General features: G+C 34.3%; 3 protein-coding genes across 7 annotated transcripts; 2 read left to right on the forward strand and 1 right to left on the reverse strand.

Annotated features, from left to right (window-relative positions):
• The first annotated feature begins 976 nt into the window (after window positions 1–976).
• LOC122311018 (oligopeptide transporter 4-like) lies at window positions 977–6,928 on the forward strand. Its single transcript, XM_043125356.1, has 6 exons — window positions 977–1,637; window positions 2,160–2,257; window positions 3,454–4,017; window positions 4,742–4,994; window positions 5,585–5,767; window positions 6,080–6,928. The coding sequence occupies exons 1-6, from the start codon at window positions 1,104–1,106 to the stop codon at window positions 6,692–6,694; spliced, it is 2,247 nt and encodes a 748-aa protein (XP_042981290.1). The 5' UTR covers window positions 977–1,103; the 3' UTR covers window positions 6,695–6,928.
• Window positions 4,664–11,687, reverse strand: LOC122311019. Of its 4 annotated transcripts, none has more exons than XM_043125358.1 (9): window positions 11,368–11,687; window positions 10,711–10,812; window positions 10,375–10,534; window positions 10,070–10,249; window positions 8,996–9,130; window positions 8,673–8,755; window positions 8,195–8,288; window positions 7,991–8,089; window positions 4,664–4,977 (listed from the first exon to the last, which is right to left on the reverse strand). In XM_043125358.1, the coding sequence occupies exons 1-8, from the start codon at window positions 11,637–11,639 to the stop codon at window positions 8,012–8,014; spliced, it is 1,104 nt and encodes a 367-aa protein (XP_042981292.1). In that variant the 5' UTR covers window positions 11,640–11,687; the 3' UTR covers window positions 4,664–4,977; window positions 7,991–8,011. The 4 variants fall into 4 exon arrangements, with proteins under 4 accessions (XP_042981292.1, XP_042981293.1, XP_042981295.1 ...); XM_043125359.1 differs by having other exon boundaries at window positions 4,664–5,782; XM_043125361.1 differs by lacking the exon at window positions 7,991–8,089.
• A 1,713-nt stretch (window positions 11,688–13,400) lies between these two features.
• Window positions 13,401–20,528, forward strand: LOC122311020 (oligopeptide transporter 4-like). Of its 2 annotated transcripts, none has more exons than XM_043125363.1 (6): window positions 13,401–14,066; window positions 14,597–14,694; window positions 17,364–17,927; window positions 18,458–18,617; window positions 19,110–19,292; window positions 19,606–20,528. In XM_043125363.1, exons 1-6 carry the CDS (start codon window positions 13,533–13,535, stop codon window positions 20,218–20,220), a joined length of 2,154 nt encoding a protein of 717 aa, XP_042981297.1. In that variant the 5' UTR covers window positions 13,401–13,532; the 3' UTR covers window positions 20,221–20,528. The 2 variants fall into 2 exon arrangements, with proteins under 2 accessions (XP_042981297.1, XP_042981296.1); XM_043125362.1 differs by having other exon boundaries at window positions 13,402–14,066; window positions 18,458–18,710.
• Window positions 20,529–20,854: the final 326 nt, after the last annotated feature.

The following is a 20,854-nucleotide window of genomic DNA, read 5'->3' on the forward strand; positions in this document are numbered from 1 at the left end:
ACTCTAGATGTCTTTTTTTTATTTTTACTAGTGTTGCATTTTATTTATTTTGAGATGTTTATTAGAGACTTCCACTCTACTAAAACTTGTATCGCGTATCCTTTAATTTTTATCAATGAACAACTTGTTTAGAAAAATAAAAATAAAAATTAGAGCATAATTAGGCCAAAAACACTTACTAATTATTTCATTTGAGATAAGACATTAATCCTCATTATTAAAATGCATATAATAAATTTTATCTATATAAACGAGCCAAAACTATTAGGATGTAAAATCAACTGACAACTTTAGAATAATGGCTTATCCCATAGACATAAAAAATTCAGGTCATGGGTTGTTGTCTCGTCGACAGAATAACTTTTTTTATTTTGTTTTCCTGACATTTGGGTCCACGGGACTTAGAAAAGAGAAAATAAAGCATGATGTGTGACTACTGTAGTGTACAATTGAGTAGATTTTGAATATTCTAAAAAATATTCCATATTTAATAAAATAAAATATCTTTAACCCATCATTAAATTTTTTTAAAATTTTAATATAAAATATAATAAATAATTTAATCTTTTAAATTTTAAAATAATAATAATATTAAAACATAATATTATAATAATATTTTATAAATTTTTAATTATCATTTCTTCTTAACTCAATTTAAAATTTTATTTATTAAATAAGATGAAAATTTTGAATTTAAAATAAAATTTTAAAATTAAAAAAAAATTATTTATTATATTTTATATAAAAATTTAAAAAAATTATAATAATAAAATAAAAATTAAAAATTAAAAATTAAAGATAATTTTTTTTTTTTTTTTACCAAACCATGACTGAGTCAAACGCAGCCACGTCAATTACAGAATCAAAGTAAAGCAAATCCAATTGCCTGTTTTCTCGAATTCAATATTCAACAGTACTTTACTCTTGAAGTAAAATACAAACTCCTCCCCACATGCAATATATTTATATTATTTTTACAAAGGTCACTGCCAGGCCCATCATTTCACTTCCAAAGACCCATCATTTCACTTCCGGCTAAAACCAGTACTCCCTACGTCCACCTTCACCCTCATCCTACCTCCCTCTTCGCTCTGTGGCATTCCATGGGCACCCTGGATATACAAACGCCCTCCAAATCCACGGACCCAGAAAAGCACGTCCCCTCAGGTGGTGAACATGCCGACGAGGAGGAGCTCTCTCCCATCGAAGAAGTCCGGCTAACTGTGGCCAACACCGACGACCCTACCCTCCCCATATGGACCTTCCGGATGTGGTTCCTTGGCTTACTCTCGTGTGCCCTCCTTTCCTTCCTCAACCAGTTCTTCGCTTATCGGACCGAGCCCCTCATCATAACCCAGATCACCGTCCAAGTGGCCACGCTCCCCATCGGTCGTTTCATGGCTTCCATCCTCCCGAAGACCAAGTTCCAGATACCCGGCTTCGGATCCCGGACGTTCTCGGTCAACCCGGGCCCGTTCAACATGAAAGAGCACGTCCTCATTTCAATCTTTGCTAATGCTGGAAGTGCATTTGGATCTGGGTCTGCATACGCTGTTGGTATTGTTACCATAATCAAAGCCTTCTACCACCGCAACATCTCGTTTGTTGCTGGCTGGCTTCTTATTACCACTACGCAGGTGAGATTCAGATGACGAAAAGTTCAATATTTTTGTTTGTATTATTGCTGGGAATTATACACAATCCGAGATTTTGAAATTATTAAAAACAAACAATTCTCTTATTTTTTAGAAGCAAAAGTAGTTTTATTCTTTTATCATATATATATATATATATATATATATATATATATATATATATCATGTATAAAAGAAGTAAGAAATAAAAAAGGCTCGTTAATGAATATCTTTGATTGCTCGTAGCTCCCAGCCCTTTTCTTAACTTGTATGTCTGGAGGCCATTGAAACGGGCCGATTCACACTATATTGATTACATGCATAGTTGATTGTTAGGTTTCCAAACTCTCATGCATCTTGTTTGGTTGATTTTGATACAATCTAACATTGGAAAAATAATTATTTTTCCTTTCTCTTCTAATTTTTTTTTTTTTTTTGGAAAGATTCCCACCAATTTTTCAAAGTCGGTATGGGTTATTTATGTGAAGAAAGATGAATACTAACTTGGAGGATGGTTGCCTGCAGGTGTTGGGATACGGCTGGGCAGGGTTATTGAGGAAGTATGTGGTGGAGCCGGCACATATGTGGTGGCCGAGCACCCTCGTTCAGGTTTCACTTTTCCGGTAAGTGAAAAAAAAAAAAAAAATTCAAATTCATATACTCTCATGCAATTATTTATCACGCTGATATCGCCATTCAATATTTTTCTTTCTTTTTTATTATTTTTAATTGTTTTTTTGGGTCTTCATTCTCAAGATTCTTTTCAACGTTTTCGGTCTCCGCTGCCCAAAAGATGATGAAACTGAGACTGAAACCGAAAGCAAGAACCAAGTTTAATCTAGCCGATGGGTTTCAAAACTATTCATTTTACTTTTAAAATCAAATCTTATCACAAGTGCATGCGTTCATACTTTTTATAAAAAAATATAATTATTATACGCATTTATGTAACTTCACGGATCCTGATTTCATAGGATGCGAACAAAATTGACATTTCTAAACCTCAAACGATGAGATTCAAAATTTGTGGATTAACAAGTGGATGTGGTTGTGGGTTATACCTCACCCCACCTCACTGTACGGGGCAACTCATTTCTAAATAGGAGATAAGATTCTTCTCGAAATATTAAGTTTATAAAGATATTAATTCATTGGTTGCAGAAAATAATATCTTATTTTTTTGGCTATAAACCATACATTTATTGCCCTCAATTGAAGGGAGAACTAATTATTTTTCAGTGGCAATTCCATTATGGTTAATTGTATTTTCCAACCAAAAAGATGTTGCATCTGCCACCCATCTCGTGAAGTGGGACCCCACACTAATAATTATTTATTAAGGGATCTATTTCAACAACCACACAACAGAGTCTTCTTACGTACGGTCATTTAATAAGTCCAAGGAACCACCACCCTTGAAAGCAAATATATTTTAAAGAATTCACAGTAAGAGGGATGATATTCACAGATATTCTATATTTATAGATTTTACTCAAAACTCCGGTTAGTATGTCTCAGCCTCGCTGATAACGATGAAAACGAAGGTGAAAGAGACCCTAATACCAAAGGATGATCAGTGGCAATGTCAACGACTCAACTCTCAGCTATGTAGACATGCATGTCGTATTCATTTCACTGGTTAATTCTCAAGTAGAGTAGCATGCCAAAATGTGCGAGACTCCACTGAGGCAGTGTCATTAAAGCCTAAAGACGCACGTAAGGGCAAACGCCTCTAGGCATTTGAAAAAAAAAAAAAAAACCTATTCTAATCCTTGATATAAACTTCATCGACATAAAATTCTGACCTATACATTTGCAGGGCTTTGCATGAACATGAGAATGAGCGCATGTCACGGGCAAAGTTCTTCCTGATTGCATTAATCTGCAGTTTCTCATGGTACCTGGTCCCGGGGTACCTCTTCTCAACACTCACAAGCATATCATGGGTCTGCTGGGTATTCTCCAAGTCAGTTACAGCCCAGCAGCTCGGTTCTGGCATGAAAGGCCTTGGACTTGGAGCTCTGACACTTGACTGGTCTGCTGTGGCATCTTTCTTGTTCAGCCCCCTCATCAGCCCTTTCTTCTCCATCGTCAACATTTTTGCAGGCTATGTATTGATAGTTTACATTGCAATCCCAACAGCATATTGGGCATTTGACATGTACAAGGCAAGTAGATTTCCTATTTTCTCGTCACACTTGTTTACAGCCCAAGGTCAAACATACAACATATCAGCCATTGTAAATGACAACTTTGAGCTAGATCTAGCAAAGTATCAGGAGCAAGGACGGATTCACTTAAGCATGTTTTTTGCTCTCACCTATGGCTTTGGATTTGCCACAATCGCATCCACCCTCACACATGTGGCATTTTTCTATGGCAGGTATATTCTCAATCAATTCTCAGGTGGTTAGATGTGAGATCTTTCATTGTTTCAAGAAATAGTAAGAATTGTACTGGTTAAGTTGAAGAAATAATTCTGTGGTCTGTCTGTATCATTAATTTACCAAGATGCCACAAAACAGAATACCTACAAGATTTTTTTTTTTTTTGGGTAATATTCGTGGGTGTCCGGGTCAGCTTGCATGCACCTCGACTAATCCCACGGGGCCCTAAAATTAACGGCCAAGTAAACCTCTAGTGGCCTTGAGGAGATTCCAACTGGTGACTACCATTGGAGAGCAATCCCAAGGCCTGACCAATTAAACTACCCCTCAGTGTTACAAGATTTGAAAGTATTTTGCCTTCAATGTGCGAGATTTATTCCTCATCACAACAAGGTCTATTCTTTCTCAATGTGGCTTTAAAATTTGAACACTATTCGTTCTTTGAAAAATGAGCCAAGATGTTAAACAATACTCACAACTTCTCAAAAATTCCTGTTTATCCTATTCTCAGGAGTGCCCTTTCTGTATGCATGTGTATAAATGTTTGTATGTATGTATGTATAGATACATATAAAGATTCACGTAATCCAGATAGATAAGACCCTTTTCAAAGGAATCAAGAACACAAACACCCTTATCTCGCAAAAAGTTTGCAAGGTTCTGAAATTTTTATAATTATATTTGTGAAGTCTCATGTCGTATAAAAAAAAATATGTACAGGGAAATTTATGAGCGGTATCATGCTTCTTACAAGGGCAAGGAGGACATCCATACCAAATTGATGAGGAGATACAAGGACATACCTACCTGGTGGTTCTACATTCTGCTTGGTGTGACACTTGCAGTTTCCTTAGTACTCTGCATATTTTTAAACAATCAGGTTCAGATGCCATGGTGGGGACTCCTCTTTGCTGCAGCCATGGCCTTTATTTTCACTCTTCCAATCAGCATCATAACTGCCACGACAAACCAGGTTATTGGGAGAATACATTTTTCTACTTCTTTTGCTCATCTTGCAGCAAGAGATCTATATGTCTTAAGTAATTGAAATTACCATTAATGGGTTATCTCAACTGTGTCATGCAAGCTGTGTCATGCCAAGCTTAGTTTTTCATACATCACATAAGACTTATGAACTCTACTAGGTTTAATAATTGGGAAATATTCTAGCCACAAAAGAATTATACAAAAATAATCCTACAAACTGATGTGGTTTAATGTGGTTCGTCCGATTGTAAAGTTACTTTTCTTGTAAAGTAGATTTAAAAAATCAAATGAAGCCACGTCAGTTTGTGTGATTGTTTTGTATAATTCATTTGTAGATGTAGCAGTACTCTTAATAATATAAGGATAAAATTTAACATAGCTTCAAAGAAACTAGCTATTATATTAAAACAGCTCCAGTCAGATAGAATTACCAGATCACATCACTATCATTAATGATTTTAGCTTGTTTCAGCATAATTTTCTCGAATTCACTCATTAATATAAGCACAGTTTTCATTTCCATATCTGAATAAAAGTTGCTATTTGTCAATTAACAATCTAATGTTCTATATACAGACACCGGGGCTAAACATTATCACGGAGTATGCAATGGGTCTAATATACCCTGGAAGACCAATAGCCAATGTTTGCTTCAAAACCTATGGATACATGAGCATGGCTCAGGCTGTCTCTTTCCTCAGTGATTTTAAGCTGGGACACTATATGAAGATTCCTCCAAGATCAATGTTCTTAGTTCAGGTGCAATTTTCTTTCCTACAATCAACAAATCAAAAGAAACAAACATAAGTTTCGACATTTATTTACCATTGTTTAGCCAGTAGATCCTCTTAACACTTGAGTAAGGTACAAATTGCTTGATAATTTGCATGGAGAAGCAAAGCATATTAGATTTGTATGGGACGATTTTTCACCTAATTTCATGTCGTTAGAACGACTATTTAAATTATCCATCAACTCCCCAATTTCTTTAAGCTATATTTTTTTCTCATTTTTTCTACAAAATTATTGATAAGTTGTTCCTCTGCTGCATTGGTGCATGTCTATTCCTAGTTCATAGGAACAATTCTGGCTGGAACCATCAACCTTGCGGTGGCAATGTGGTTGCTGGACTCCATAAAGAACATATGCCAGGATGATCTTCTTCCTGCTGACAGTCCCTGGACATGCCCTGGAGACCGAGTCTTCTTTGATGCATCTGTTATATGGGGTCTGGTAGGACCAAAACGGATCTTTGGAACACTTGGAAACTATGGGATGATGAATTGGTTCTTCCTTGGAGGTGCAATAGGGCCATTTATTGTTTGGCTGTTGCACAAGGCATTTCCCAAGCAAAATTGGATTCCTCTCATTAACCTTCCAGTCCTTCTTGGAGCAACTGGAATGATGCCACCGGCAACACCATTGAACTACAATGCATGGATTCTTGTTGGAACAATTTTCAACTTTTTCATCTTCCGTTACAGAAAGCAGTGGTGGCAGAGATACAATTACATTCTTTCAGCAGCATTGGATGCTGGCGTGGCTTTCATGGGAGTGCTATTGTACTTTTCAGTGGGCATGGAAGGGAAAGGTTTGACCTGGTGGGGTACCGATGGTGAACATTGTCCATTAGCAACATGTCCAACAGCCAAGGGTATAGCTGTTGATGGTTGTCCAGTGAACTAACTTGAATGCTTCTATGTCATACAAGATTTTCGCGCTTCTAACGTTGTGCAACATATACAAGTGGGAATTACTATGATGGTGGGATTTTAAATTTGGACTAGATAAATGGTGGGGATGTTATGTATTATAGAAGTCATAATATTTTGTGCAAATTAACCTTTGAGTTTAAGTGCATATTGTTGTGTATATCTTTTGATTTAGCCCTTAACAGCAACAAACCTTTTATTTTTTTTATTCCTTAGCAGCAGTACACCTTTTTTTTAATAATATTTTATTTAATTTTCATCTCATTTAATATCTTATCACAACTTAATTTACGTATCGAAACTTTTGAGCCCATCGAATTACATGCCAGTCATTCGAGCTCGCGATACAATACACCTGACTCAACTGAAACTGCATTCAAGCAACATGGTCATGATTCAAAATCTCTATAGAGGAATTCCCATCATTAACATTGCATTATTATATTTTTTCTGATGAGTACAATCCCAAATACATGACAACACCCATAATCATGGGGATGGTTGCAATGTGTATAAATGAGATTTTGCAGAAGTATGTGGAGTATAAGTAGAAACAAGTGCAAGTATGGCTAGATTAACATCATATATACAATGAAAATATTGGAAAAATAAAGGATCCTTGTTATGAAGAACTTTTCTTATACAATTGGAGATATGATATATATATATATATATGTTTTATAAGAAGAATTTATTAATCCACATAATTAGGCATAGCCCAAGTACAAGAAGCATACAAGAGAACACCTCCTAATAAGTGCTGGGGAGATATGATATAAAATAAGGCACAGACAAGGATAGCAATTTCCTTTCTTTTCTTTTGGTCGCGAATATGCATGTCAAATCAGAGGTGCAAGTACTCACATATTAAGAGCTACAAATTGAAACCATGCCCTATTAAAACTTTTTCGACAAGACTCATAATCAAGTTGTACATTAACGAAATGAAGAGCTCAGATACCAGTGCATTCCTTGACATAAAAAACTGCTTCTAACCATGCTTTTCTGCATGACGATGAACTGAAATTCTCTATATTAGAAGTTTTTACTGCACTATCATTGAATTCTTACAGTGTAGAGGTGTTTCGTATATCATAGAACTGGGGCAACTGAGACCGGTGTAATCTGTTTTAATTGTTCTCGATCGCATTCACACACCAAAAACAAATGTTCACAATCTGATAATTTTTTTGGTTCAGAATACTGGTCCTAAATTCGATACTTTTAAATTGAAAATTGGAGTACAGATTAGAAGGATAGTTTTTCACGCCTTGATATGCTCATGATGAGTTCACGCTAGCCACTGGTTATACTCATCCATCCGAATAATGAAGGAGCTAGAACTTGGGGAACCTCCTCCACCATATGCCTTCATGTCCCAAGATGTGGACTCAATAATTTAGCCCAAAAAATTCCTACTTAAGAAATTAATACAAGATATTAAAAATACAGTTTAGTTAACAATGATGCAAACCTTTGCAACTTCAGAGGTATCAATGGCATCGTCGGTACTCCTCAAGCACATCTTAAGATTCTTTCGTTGCATGTAAACAACAGCTCCTATAGGCCTGACACCATCAACGGGTGAAGACTAAGACAAATTATAATCAACTATCAATGACTTGATGATTCTAATACCAAAATGGAAAAAATAGCAGTTTAGAAATGAGATAAAATTTACTATATAAAATATATATATTTTATATTAAACTACAACTATTTAGAATTGACTAAACTAAAACTATTAGTTTAGAAATGACTAAAACTAAAATTAATTCATTGAAAATTGCATTTTTTTTACTATTTCTTGACCAGCATATAATTCAAAGGAAAATATTAACTTTGCCCCAAACCCCCTAGATATGTAATTGATGGCATGAACAAGGACTTTTCAGTGATACGAATCTACAAGAATACGGAAATTGAGTTACACCTTTTCTTAGACAAATTACCTTAGACCAGCTGCAGCACTTTTTACGCTAATTTGCTTGCCAATTTCATCAATTAAGTTGGAATTCTGATCCACTTTAACTCCCTAAAAGTACAATGAGGAAACAAAAACTCACTTAAGATGCTATGGGGGAAAAGTACTGCATCTTAAGCGTTTCATATGAAATTACAATGATTCAAAAAATTGTTCCATGATAATATGGTTGAGAAAATGGCCTTGAAACTCCCATATCCGAAATAAAGCCAACCATATTGGAGTAGGAGCAGACCAAATAAAAGTAGGACATATATAATAGAATGAGAATCTGTTGTGAGTTATCATTACCAGACACACTCCGTATAATCCCCTGCCTAATTGAACTTTGAAAACATTACCCAGCGAATTATGTGCAGCAGTGCGGAGAGATTCCATATAGGAATTTCCCTTAGTAATTAGATCATTGGAACTTAACTCCAGTAACTGCCACAGAAATGATCCAAACCAGGTTAAAGAGGCTAAAACTTTGAAACCAAAATATGATGTCAAAAATAGAAACGAAGAGGCAAACCAAGAACAGGTTCCAATTTCAAAATACAAACCCAGTGGTAATAGAATACGCCAAAGTAATAGCCATTCAAGGTCAAAATTTGGAAAACATCAATTTGAGAAATTTGAATCTAGAGATGATGCATCAATACTAATTTGAATACATGTCCGTCTGACTATTCATCAGGTAAACAATCACTTTTAAACCATTGTTACGTGCCTACAATAGCATTTGGATTTAGGTGAACTTAAATGTACTTTTACCTAAATAAAGTGCTTACACAGACCTTTTTTTATTGGCACTGAGTGTCTGGGAATAGCACCCAGACTAATCTCGGAAGTGCACAGGTCCTCGGCAAGGAGTTTCTCACCAGTAAACAACAGGTAATTTAAGGGAAAAATCCCCCAATCCGATGGCCCCTAGAAATTTTTTGCACTCAATGAGATTCAAACCTTAGTCCTGGAGGGAACATACCTCAAAGACCAAGGCCTTTGCCACTTGAGCCAATCCCTAGGGGTTTACACAGACATAGGATGTATACAAAGTAGCAGGTATTTCCTTTGTATGCGTCCTGTGTACTTGGGCTTATGCCTATTTCTTGGGAATAAAATCTTTTAGTACTTATAAAAAATATATATATATATATATATATATATATATAAATATAGGACTCAAGTTTTTTTTCCTTCTATTAGACATTTACTCTGGATTCCAGCAGAAGCAGAAGTCAGCATACAAGCAGCAGCAAACACTAACAGAAAGTAGTGAAGTACCCAATAAAAAAATTATCATGAACTAGGGAGTGTGAAAAATAACATAGAAGTAGAATTTCAGAAATAAAAGGAAAAGCATCAAACTTTGAAATTCCAAACCTGTTCATACACGTATGGATTAGTGATGCAGTTCAACCTTGAGCGCCATTCCCTAAGTCCAATATTAAATGCCCTAATATCTGCTAAGCTCCATCGGCGAAGATCTCCATCCTCAATAAACTTGAGAATTATTTCCATGCGATCTTGGTCTTTCGGGTCTAACAAACTTGCAACCAACCCCTTATTTAAAAAAAGAACGAAAAAATAAGAAAAGAAAAAAGAAGAATACCTTCATGTCTCAGTTATCCTGAACGCAAGGTGCTAGGAACTAAAGAATAGAAGATAATAATCTCATTTCTACTTACATTAGTAAATGTCATATCAGTAAGTTTATCAGAAAAGTAATCATACACAGCACGAGAGCTACTCTTCTCAAAATCTATATGAAATATGAGGTTATCAGGATGATCTTCGGCAGGGAGAATCTGCGCAAGTACTGATTTTCGGTGATCAAAACCTATGATCCTAATTGGATCAACAACAAAAAATAAGTTACAGCTTGCACAGTCGACCCAGTTGAAAAAGAAAATAAAACAAAACCATTGGCCAGTTAAGATGAATACTTGAAGATAATTTTTTAAATAAACAGATACTTGAAAATAAACTGACGACTGACGACCGGACATATCAGCTTAGCTTACTCGCATGATGACCGCTGTGCAAGTTTCATAGCAAATCCTTTTGGACCAAGGAAGTCAAGCAGATAGCATCGCTTAAGCCCTTCTATGTATAGATCTTCAACCCTAAAATAGAAGAAAATATATATTAAATCACTAATTTAAGGATCTGTTTTTTTTCTGACAGTTTTACTTATCAAAAAAATTTAAGGATCTGTTTGGTTGCTCGAAGAACCTGAAAAACCAAAGCACTACAAAAATTTAATACTGTAATCTTCTTTTTATCCCAACTAAGTTAAAGGTTGATGTCAGCCGAGCCCAATGCAAGAAATGAGTCTTAGCTGAGCAATCAATCTCTCACAAACTTAACTATAGAACCCAAAACTACATACAAAGTTTCAGTGTGAAGCATAGAGCGTTTGAATATGAACAGGGGCGAGCAAATGCAAGCTATAAAAGTATATTATACCGAATACGATCAGTCTGTTAGATAATAAAATTTCCTTTTACTTTCATTTATTTTCTTTCCACTTCGTTTCTTGCACGTTCTCGACATCCAAAGCAAGCCCCCAATAAGCACAAAACGTAAACCAAGAATTTCAAAAGCAAGGAGTGTACTCAAAGCCTTTTCTTTCTACACGTCCAAATATCCGTGCGGGTAAAGAGAGAGAGAGAGCGCACCAGAGAGGCTCAACGGAAGAGAAAGGCAAAATGAGGCAAGGGAGATTAAGGCGAGAGTGGAAGAGGTGGGCGAAGAGAGCCGAGAAAGCTCCAGAGAAAGAGGGGTAGTTGTAGAGCACTAAGTTGGGGACTTTATCTTCCGAAGCTTTGGATAGGGCCTCCAGTGCAGCGTCTGACCGGAAGCTCCGAGCTCCAGCTCTCAACGCAGAGAGAGGCCTCCATCTTTGGAGAAGGGCGTGAGTCATGGATATTCCGAAATTCCTTCGACACATCCGACGGAGAAGAAGAGAAATTGCCCAGTACCAGCTATTCGGCCTACGCCTTAATTTTAAGGGCTTTATTCTCCAACGCGGTCCAGCCCAGCCCAGCCCACTTACTCAGGGTTTTGGAGTCATCCTTTGGGCTTTCCGTGTGCGAGTGAATACATAGAATTGTAAATGATATTTAGTAATTTACTACACCTACCTGCCAAAGCCATGGCCCATCACTGGCATTTTACTGAGGCTACGAGCGGGCCGTCCAATCTTTATAGGTGGACGTACTGCTAGTTCAATTTTTTTATATTTGTGATTTTATTTTAAATATTTTTTAACAACTTTAATTATTAAAAATAAATAAATAAATACAAAGTTTTATTAATATTTATTTACTGAGCAGTAAAATTAAGGGTGCAAACTCATGAAATCATTTCGTATTTTTCTTACATTTATGGTCAGCTGGATCACATGATTAACAATAGGAGCAAAAACAAAACATAAATTTCAATTTTTTAAAATTATTTCCAACTCTCTCTAAACAAAAACAAAAAATCACTTTATTCAATGGCCTTTATTTGACCCAACCAATTCCTCTAAAATTATTGACAAAATAAAAGGAGAATTGTTACTCTTCCAGATGGAGGGTTTCGATTGATTTTATTTATTTATTTAATGATTAAGAAATTATTTTTTAATATTTTAAAAAAATTATTAAAAAAACAATAGTTTAAAAAATTGGAATAGGTGTTTTCTTAAGAAAAAATTTAATAATATTAAAAATATATAAAAAAAAAAATTGCTGTATCGGAATTTCAATCTGGATTCTTCATGTGACCTTAGAGCCATTCAAATAAAAAACTCATATTTTATAGGATTATTTATATATTGCTCGTTATTTAGAGCATTGTTAATAAATTATGCATATATAAAAATAAACTAACTTTTAACTATTATAAATGAAATGAGGGTTGCAATGGATTAGTTAAATCTAAATTATTTAGCTTTCGGGTATAATATTGGTAAATATAAAATAAAATTTGATTGTTCATGTTTAAGGAGCAAATATTTATTTTATTACTTTATATTACTCTTGATTACTAATTAAATTATAATGTAATTACAATTAATATATAATAGGTAGAATAGTAAAATATGATAAAATAAAATTAATTAATAATTAAAAAAATTAAATATTTTTTAATTATTAATTACTTATTATAATATAATGAATAGATGGATAATTCAATATGAAGATTTTATGTGAATAGTTAAAATTAAATTAATTTTATATTATTTTATTATTATATAATAAAAAAATAACTATTTTAATGTAAAAATTTATGTGAATAAAATAGATAAAAATTAAATTTATTTTATATTTATTAAAATTATCTTTTAATTTTATATAATTAATTAAAGATGCTCTAAAATACATATAATTCTTATCTATAAAGATGAGCCAAAATCGTTAGAATGTTGAATCAACTGACAACTTTAGAATAATGACTTATCTCAAAGATCCGTGCTCCATCCACCTAAGATCCATCTCTGTGTCCCAAAATAATAAAAAGATTCATGAGACGTCGTCGTCAGAACATGTTAACTTTTGTCCTTTTTTGTGTTTTTCCAGCCATTTGGGCCCACACGACTTGGAAAATAAAGCACTATGTGTGACTTTACTGTAGTGTACGAATGATAGGGTTTTGAATATTCTAAAAAAAATCCCATATTTAATAAAATCAAGTAGAGTCAATCATTTTAGGATCAAATACAAAGTAAATCAAGTAGACTCGTCAAATTTTTGTTTTTATAAAGGCCAGATCCATCATTACCCTTCATACTAAAACCAGTGCTTCCTCCGTCCACTTTCACCCTCACCCTCCCTTCCTCTTTGCTCTGTGGCATTCAATGGCCACCATGGATATACAAACGCCCTCCAAATCCACGGACCCAGAAAAGCTCATCCCCTCAAGTGGTGAACATGCCGACGAGGAGGAGCTCTCTCCCATTGAAGAAGTCCGACTAACTGTGGCTAACACTGACGACCCTACCCTCCCCATATGGACCTTCCGGATGTGGTTCCTTGGCTTACTCTCATGTGCCCTTCTTTCCTTCCTAGACCAATTCTTCTCTTATCGGACTCAGCCCCTCATCGTAACCCAGATCACCGTCCAAGTGGCCACTCTCCCCATCGGTCGTTTCATGGCTTCTGTCCTCCCGAAGACCAAGTTTCGGATACCTGGCTTCGGATCCCGGACATTCTCGGTCAACCCAGGTCCGTTCAACATGAAGGAGCACGTCCTCATTTCAATCTTTGCTAATGCTGGGAGTGCATTTGGATCTGGGTATGCATATGCTGTTAATATTATTACCATAATCAAAGCCTTCTACAATCACAACATCTCGTTTGTTGCTGGTTGGTTTCTTATTACCACTACGCAGGTGAGATTCAGATGACAAAACTTTCAATCTTTTTATTTCTATTATTGTTGTGAATACACAGTTCGAGGGTTTGAAATTATTAGAACAAACAATTCTCTTGCTTTTTAGAAGTAAATGTTGTTTTGTTCTTTGTATCATATATATATATATATATATATATATATATATATTATAAAAAAAAGTAAGAAACGATAGTTAAAAAAGGCTTGTTAATCAATATCTTTGATTGCTAGTAGCTCCCAACCCTTTTCTTAACTTGTATGTCTGGAAGCCATTGAAGCGGACCGATTCACACTATATTGATCACATGCATGGGTGATTGTTAGGTTTCCAAACTCTCATGCATGTTGTTTGGCTGATTTTAATACAATCTTATATTGGAAAAAGAAACTTCAAACCATCAATTAATTTTCTTTTATGATCTCTTCTTATTTTCGGGAAGATTCCCATCAATTTTTCAATTGAAAAGTCGATATGAGAGATTTATGTGAAGAAAGATGGATAGTAACTTGGAGGATGGTTGCCTACAGGTGTTGGGATACGGCTGGGCGGGGCTAATGAGGAAGTATGTGGTGGAGCCAGCACATATGTGGTGGCCCGGCACCCTCGTTCAGGTTTCACTTTTTCGGTATGTAAAAAAAAGGATTTCAAATTAAACTAATCTTAGATTCTTATGCAATTATTTATCACGATGATGCTGCCATTCAATATTTATCTTTTATTTTTTGTTTTTGTTTGCTTTATTTGGTACAGTTTTAATGAGATGAGATAAAATATTTTAAATAATAATAAAAATTTTAAGTTAAGATGAGATTAAATAGTCTATAATAAAAATGTGTGTTTAGATAGTGAGATGAGTTGAGATATTTTTTATTTTTTAAAATTTGAAAAAAGTATAAAAGTCTCTATTTTATAAAACCAAATTGTGTACTGTTTACAAACAATTCATTTTTTTGTTTATAGCAATTTTGTACTCTTTATGTACTATTTACGGTCAATTTTTAACAATTCATTATTATTTATTTAAGTAAATATTTTTAAAATTTAGAAATAAAACATAACATATTTAGATAAGAAAAATTAATATATTGACTTTAATTGTATTGGCTAACCAAACCTGAACTTAATTGATTTTTGGGTCTTTATTCTCAAGATTCTTTTCAACTTTTTTGGTCTCTGTTGCCCAACAGATGATGAAACTGAAAGTCAAAGCAAGCACCAAGTTTTTTTTGCTTAGAAAAAAAAAAATTTAGCCCACGTGTCACTTTTTGGCTGGGTCTCAAAATTATTTATTTTGACTTTTAAAACCAAATCTAACCACAAGTGTGCGTTAATACTTTTTATAATAAACTAATTTTATATATAATCGTAAACTACGTAAAAGTTATATAATTATTTAAAAAAATTAATTTTATTATTAAAAAATTAATTTTTTATATTTTATTTAGTTTTTAAAATAATTAGGTGATAATTATATAATTTATATTTATAAATATATCTTTTTATAAATATAATTATTATACGGATTTATGTAACTTCACGAATCCTGATTTCACGATATGCTAACTAAATTTATATTTAGATTTCTTTGTGTGGGTGAGATAAAATTTTTTTGAAACTTAATAAAATGATCCGTAAATAATAAAAAAATAATTTACATTAAAATATTTAATAAAATTTTAAGAGATAAGAGTAAAAAATTTTTAAAATCAATATATTATTAATATTAAAATATAAAATTTTAATATAAGCCATACATTTATAGTTCCCTTCCCTTCAAATTGAAGGGAGAACTAATTATTTTTCTCTAACAGTTTCAATTGACTTGGAAACTATCTATTTTTACTATTTATAAATTTATCTATTAAGAGTATCTTCATTGGTTTGGTCAAATGAAGATGTTGGCTAAAATTTAAATGATTTGTGTAAAAAAGATTCACATTAGATTGGGTAAATTTAAAACATTTTAAACTTTTGTTATAGTGATTAGCTAAAAATGAAAGATCACTTTTATTAACAAAATATTAAAATACTAATTTCTCACTCTACATGTTCATTTCTACACTTTCATTTTACCAATTAAAATATTAAAATATTCTACACTTTTGTTTTAAAGGATTAAATGACATTTGAAAATACATTTTTTTAATACTAATTTAATTATAATATAATAATTAATAATATTAAATTATTAGAATTATAAAATATGATAAAAATAATTTTTTTTTCTAAAATATATTAATTTAATAATATTTTATTATTATATAAAGTATAAATGGTTAATTCAATGTGAGATTTGAATTTAAATGAAATAGATAAATTTGACAAAGCAAATCAAAATGCTCTAATGGGTGCTATTTCAACAACCACACAATGAAGTCTTCTTCGTACGGTCATTTAGAAAGTACAAGGAAACGTCAGTACCGTTTGAAGCAAATAAATTGTAAGGATAAATGTGATTTACATTCAAATGAGTAATTGTCGTATAATTTCTTTTAAAATGAGGAAATAAATATAAAATTTATATAAAAAAAAGAAGTAATTTTTTAATAATAAATCTCATAATAAATTTTATTATTTTTTAAAATGATTATTCGGGTATCTGTACACTCAACACAGTATATAATATTGCTTAATTCCAAAATGATGTATATTTCTTGCGAAGTTTCTCGAGGGCTACGTTAGTAGGTTGGTGACCGCAAAACTCCGGTTAGCATGTCTCAGCCTCGCTCAGAACGAGAAAACGAAAGTGAAAGAGACCCTAATACCTTATTGTCAAGGCAACACAAAAGACTTCCAAAACAAGTCGACATCTGTGATATGGGCCATGTGCTGTGTTTGGAATCTAAAAGCTTGATGATGATGATGCTGCTGTTGAAAGGAATGGGAACGTCAAAGTTCAAGTTACAAAGTGCAGCGTGTCAAGTAGACATGCCAATCTGTGCATGTGATTTAAAGTGCAACTTGTCTGCTGTAGAAGGCTAGAGGTCAACAAGATTGTCAATTGCCCGGGGGGATGACTTGTACAAGCAGTACTCTAGTAAAAATGTCAAATTGCAGCCAGATAACCAAGGAAAAAAAATGTTACGACTTGCTGATAATGATCCTATAGTAGCAGCAGCAAGACTAGAAGCACGATCGGTAACAATGTCAACTATCAGCTGTAGACATGCATGTTTAACCATTTCACTGGTTAATTCACATAAGGGCAAAGGCCTCTAGGCATAAAATAAAATAACTCTTCTAATCCTTGATATAAACTTCATCTACATAAAATTCTGACCTATACATTTGCAGGGCTTTGCATGAACATGAGAATGAGCGCATGTCACGGGCAAAGTTCTTCCTGATTGCATTAATCTGCAGTTTCTCATGGTACCTGGTCCCGGGGTATCTCTTCTCAACACTCACAAACATATCATGGGTCTGCTGGGTATTCTCCAAGTCAGTTACAGCCCAGCAGCTCGGTTCTGGCACGAAAGGCCTTGGACTTGGAGCTCTGACACTTGACTGGTCTGCTGTGGCATCTTTCTTGTTCAGCCCCCTCATCAGCCCTTTCTTCTGCATTGTCAACATTTTTGCAGGCTATGTATTGATAGTTTACATTGCAATCCCAACAGCATACTGGGCATTTGACATGTACAATGCAAGTAGATTTCCTATTTTCTCGTCACACTTGTTTACAGCCCAAGGTCAAACATACAACATATCAGCCATTGTAAATGACAACTTTGAGCTAGATGTAGCAAAGTATCAGGAGCAAGGACGGATTCACTTAAGCATGTTTTTTGCTCTCTCCTATGGCTTTGGATTTGCCACAATCGCATCCACCATCACACATGTGGCATTTTTCTATGGCAGGTATATTCCCAATCAATTCACAGGTGGTTAGATGTGAGATCTTTTCATTGTTTCAAGACATAGTAAGAATCGTAATTGTTAAGTTGAAGAAATAATTCTGTGGTCTGTCTGTATCATTAATTTACCAAGATGCCACAAAACAGAATACCTACAAGATTTGAAAGTATTTTGCCTTCAATGTGCCAGACTTATTACTCATCACAACAAGGTTTATACTTTCTCAATGTGGCTTTAAAATTTGAACACTATACGTTCTTTGAAAAATGAGCCAAGATGTGAAACCATACTCACAACTTCTCAAAAATTCCTATTTATCCTATTCTCGGGAGTGTCCTCTCTGTATGCATGTGTAAATGTCTGTATGTATGTATAGATACACATAAAGATTCACATGATCCAGATAGATAAGACCCTTTTCAAAGGAATCAGGAACACAAACACCCTTCTCTCCCAAAAGCTTGCAAGGTTTTGAAATTTTTATAATTATATTTGTGAAGTCTCATATCATATAAAAAAAAATATATGTACAGGGAAATTTATGAGCGGTATCATGCTTCTTACAAGGGCAAGGAGGACATCCATACCAAATTGATGAGGAGATACAAGGACATACCTACCTGGTGGTTCTACATTCTGCTTGGTGTGACACTTGCAGTTTCCTTAGTACTCTGCATATTTTTAAACAATCAGGTACAGATGCCATGGTGGGGACTCCTCTTTGCTGCAGCCATGGCCTTTATTTTCACTCTTCCAATCAGCATCATAACTGCCACGACAAACCAGGTTATTGGGAGAAAAAAATTTTCTACTTCTTTTTCTCACCTTGCAGCAAGAGATCTATATAACTTAAGTAATTGAAATTACCATTAATGGGTTATCTCAACTGTGTCATGCAAGCTGTGTCATGCCAAACTTAGTTTTTCATACATCACATAAGACTCACGACTCTACTAGGTTTAATAATATAAGGATACAATTTAACATAGCTTCAAAGAAACTAGCTATTATATTAAATCAGTTCCACTCAGATAAAACTACCAGATCACATCACTATAATAAATGATTTTAGCTTGTTTCATCATAATTTCTCTAATTCAGACATTAATATAAGCACAGCTTTCATTTCCATATCTGCATAAAAGTTGCTATTTTTCAATTAACAATCTAATGTTCTATATACAGACACCAGGAGTAAACATTATCACGGAATATGCAATGGGTCTAATATACCCCGGAAGACCAATAGCCAATGTTTGCTTCAAAACCTATGGATACATGAGCATGGCTCAGGCTGTCTCTTTCCTCAGTGATTTTAAGCTGGGACACTATATGAAGATTCCTCCAAGATCAATGTTCTTAGTTCAGGTGCAATTTTCTTTCCACCAATCAACAAAATCAAAAGAAACGAACATAAGTTACGACATTGATTTACCATTGTTCAGCCAGTAGATCTTCTTAACACTTGATAAGGTACAAATTGCTTGATAATTTGCATGGAGAAGCAAAGCATATTAGATTTGTATGGGACGGTCTTTCACCTAATTTCATGCCCTTAGAAAGACAATTTAAACTATCCTTAAACTCCCCAATTTCTTTAAGCTATTTTTTTTTTCTCATTTTTTCTTCAAAACTATTGATAAGTTTTTCCACTGCTGCATTGGTGCATGTCCATTCCTAGTTCATAGGAACAATTCTGGCTGGAACCATCAACCTTGCTGTGGCAATGTGGATGCTGGACTCCATAAAGAACATATGTCAGGATGATCTTCTTCCCGCTAACAGTCCCTGGACATGCCCTAGAGACCGAGTCTTCTTTGATGCATCAGTTATATGGGGTCTGGTGGGACCAAAACGGATCTTTGGGACACTTGGAAACTATGGGATGGTGAATTGGTTCTTCCTTGGAGGTGCAATAGGGCCATTTATTGTTTGGCTGTTGCACAAGGCATTTCCCAAGCAAAATTGGATTCCTCTCATTAACCTTCCGGTCCTTCTTGGAGCAACTGGAATGATGCCACCGGCAACACCATTGAACTACAATGCATGGATTCTTGTCGGAACAATTTTCAACTTTTTCATCTTCCGTTACAGAAAGCAATGGTGGCAGAGGTACAATTATGTTCTCTCAGCAGCATTGGATGCTGGCGTGGCTTTCATGGGAGTTGTATTGTACTTTTCAGTGGTCATGGAAGTGAGAGATTTGACCTGGTGGGGTACCGATGGTGAGCATTGTCCATTAGCAAAATGTCCAACAGCCAAGGGCATAGCTGTTGATGGTTGTCCAGTGAACTAACTTGAATGCTTCTATCATACAAGATTTTCGCTTCTAATGTTGTGCAACATATACAAGTATGAATTACTATGATGGTGGGATTTTAAATTTGGACTAGATAAATGGCGCGGATTTTATGCATTGTAGAAGTCATAATATTTTAGTACTGTTATAGATGTAATGCTTTATTTTAGTACTGTTTTGCTTTGGCTTGTCCTTAGGGGTAGTCTCTTGTACACTTCCTGTATACTTAGGCTATATTTACTTAGAATAAAATTTCTTATTAGCTATAAAAAAAAAAAAAAGTCATAAGATTTTGTGCAAATTAACCTTGGAGTTTAAGTGCATATGGTTGTGTATATCTTTTGATTTAGCCCTTAGCAGCAACAAACCTTTTATTTTTATTTATACCTTAGCAGCAATAAACCTGACTCAACTAAAACTGCATTCAAGCAACATAGTCAAGATTTCAAAATCTCTATAGAGGAATTCCCATCATTAACATTGCATTATTATATTATTTCTGATGATGTGGAAGCTCATGATCAAGGCAAGGTTCTTTGGACCGATCCCATGAGTAAAATCCCAAATACATGACACCACCCATCATCATGGGGATGGTTACAATGAGTATAAATGAGATTTTGCAAAAGTA

This window comes from Carya illinoinensis, chromosome 5 (genome assembly GCF_018687715.1).
Source record: "Carya illinoinensis cultivar Pawnee chromosome 5, C.illinoinensisPawnee_v1, whole genome shotgun sequence".
Lineage (NCBI taxonomy): Eukaryota > Viridiplantae > Streptophyta > Magnoliopsida > Fagales > Juglandaceae > Carya > Carya illinoinensis.

Excerpts from the sequence above, each read along its gene's own strand:
- LOC122311020 (XM_043125362.1), top strand. The coding sequence starts at position 13,533 with ATGGCCACCATGGATATACAAACGCCCTCCAAATCCACGGACCCAGAA. Across the intron at positions 14,067-14,596 it reads TTCTTATTACCACTACGCAG|GTGTTGGGATACGGCTGGGC; the intron begins GTGAGATTCAGA and ends GGTTGCCTACAG. Across the intron at positions 14,695-17,363 it reads GTTCAGGTTTCACTTTTTCG|GGCTTTGCATGAACATGAGA; the intron begins GTATGTAAAAAA and ends ATACATTTGCAG.
- LOC122311018 (XM_043125356.1), top strand. The coding sequence starts at position 1,104 with ATGGGCACCCTGGATATACAAACGCCCTCCAAATCCACGGACCCAGAA. Across the intron at positions 2,258-3,453 it reads GTTCAGGTTTCACTTTTCCG|GGCTTTGCATGAACATGAGA; the intron begins GTAAGTGAAAAA and ends ATACATTTGCAG. Across the intron at positions 5,768-6,079 it reads GATCAATGTTCTTAGTTCAG|TTCATAGGAACAATTCTGGC; the intron begins GTGCAATTTTCT and ends GTCTATTCCTAG.
- LOC122311019 (XM_043125358.1), bottom strand. The coding sequence starts at position 11,639 with ATGTGTCGAAGGAATTTCGGAATATCCATGACTCACGCCCTTCTCCAA. Across the intron at positions 9,131-10,069 it reads ATCCATACGTGTATGAACAG|TTACTGGAGTTAAGTTCCAA; the intron begins GTTTGGAATTTC and ends TTTCTGTGGCAG. Across the intron at positions 8,090-8,194 it reads ATACCTCTGAAGTTGCAAAG|GCATATGGTGGAGGAGGTTC; the intron begins GTTTGCATCATT and ends TGGGACATGAAG.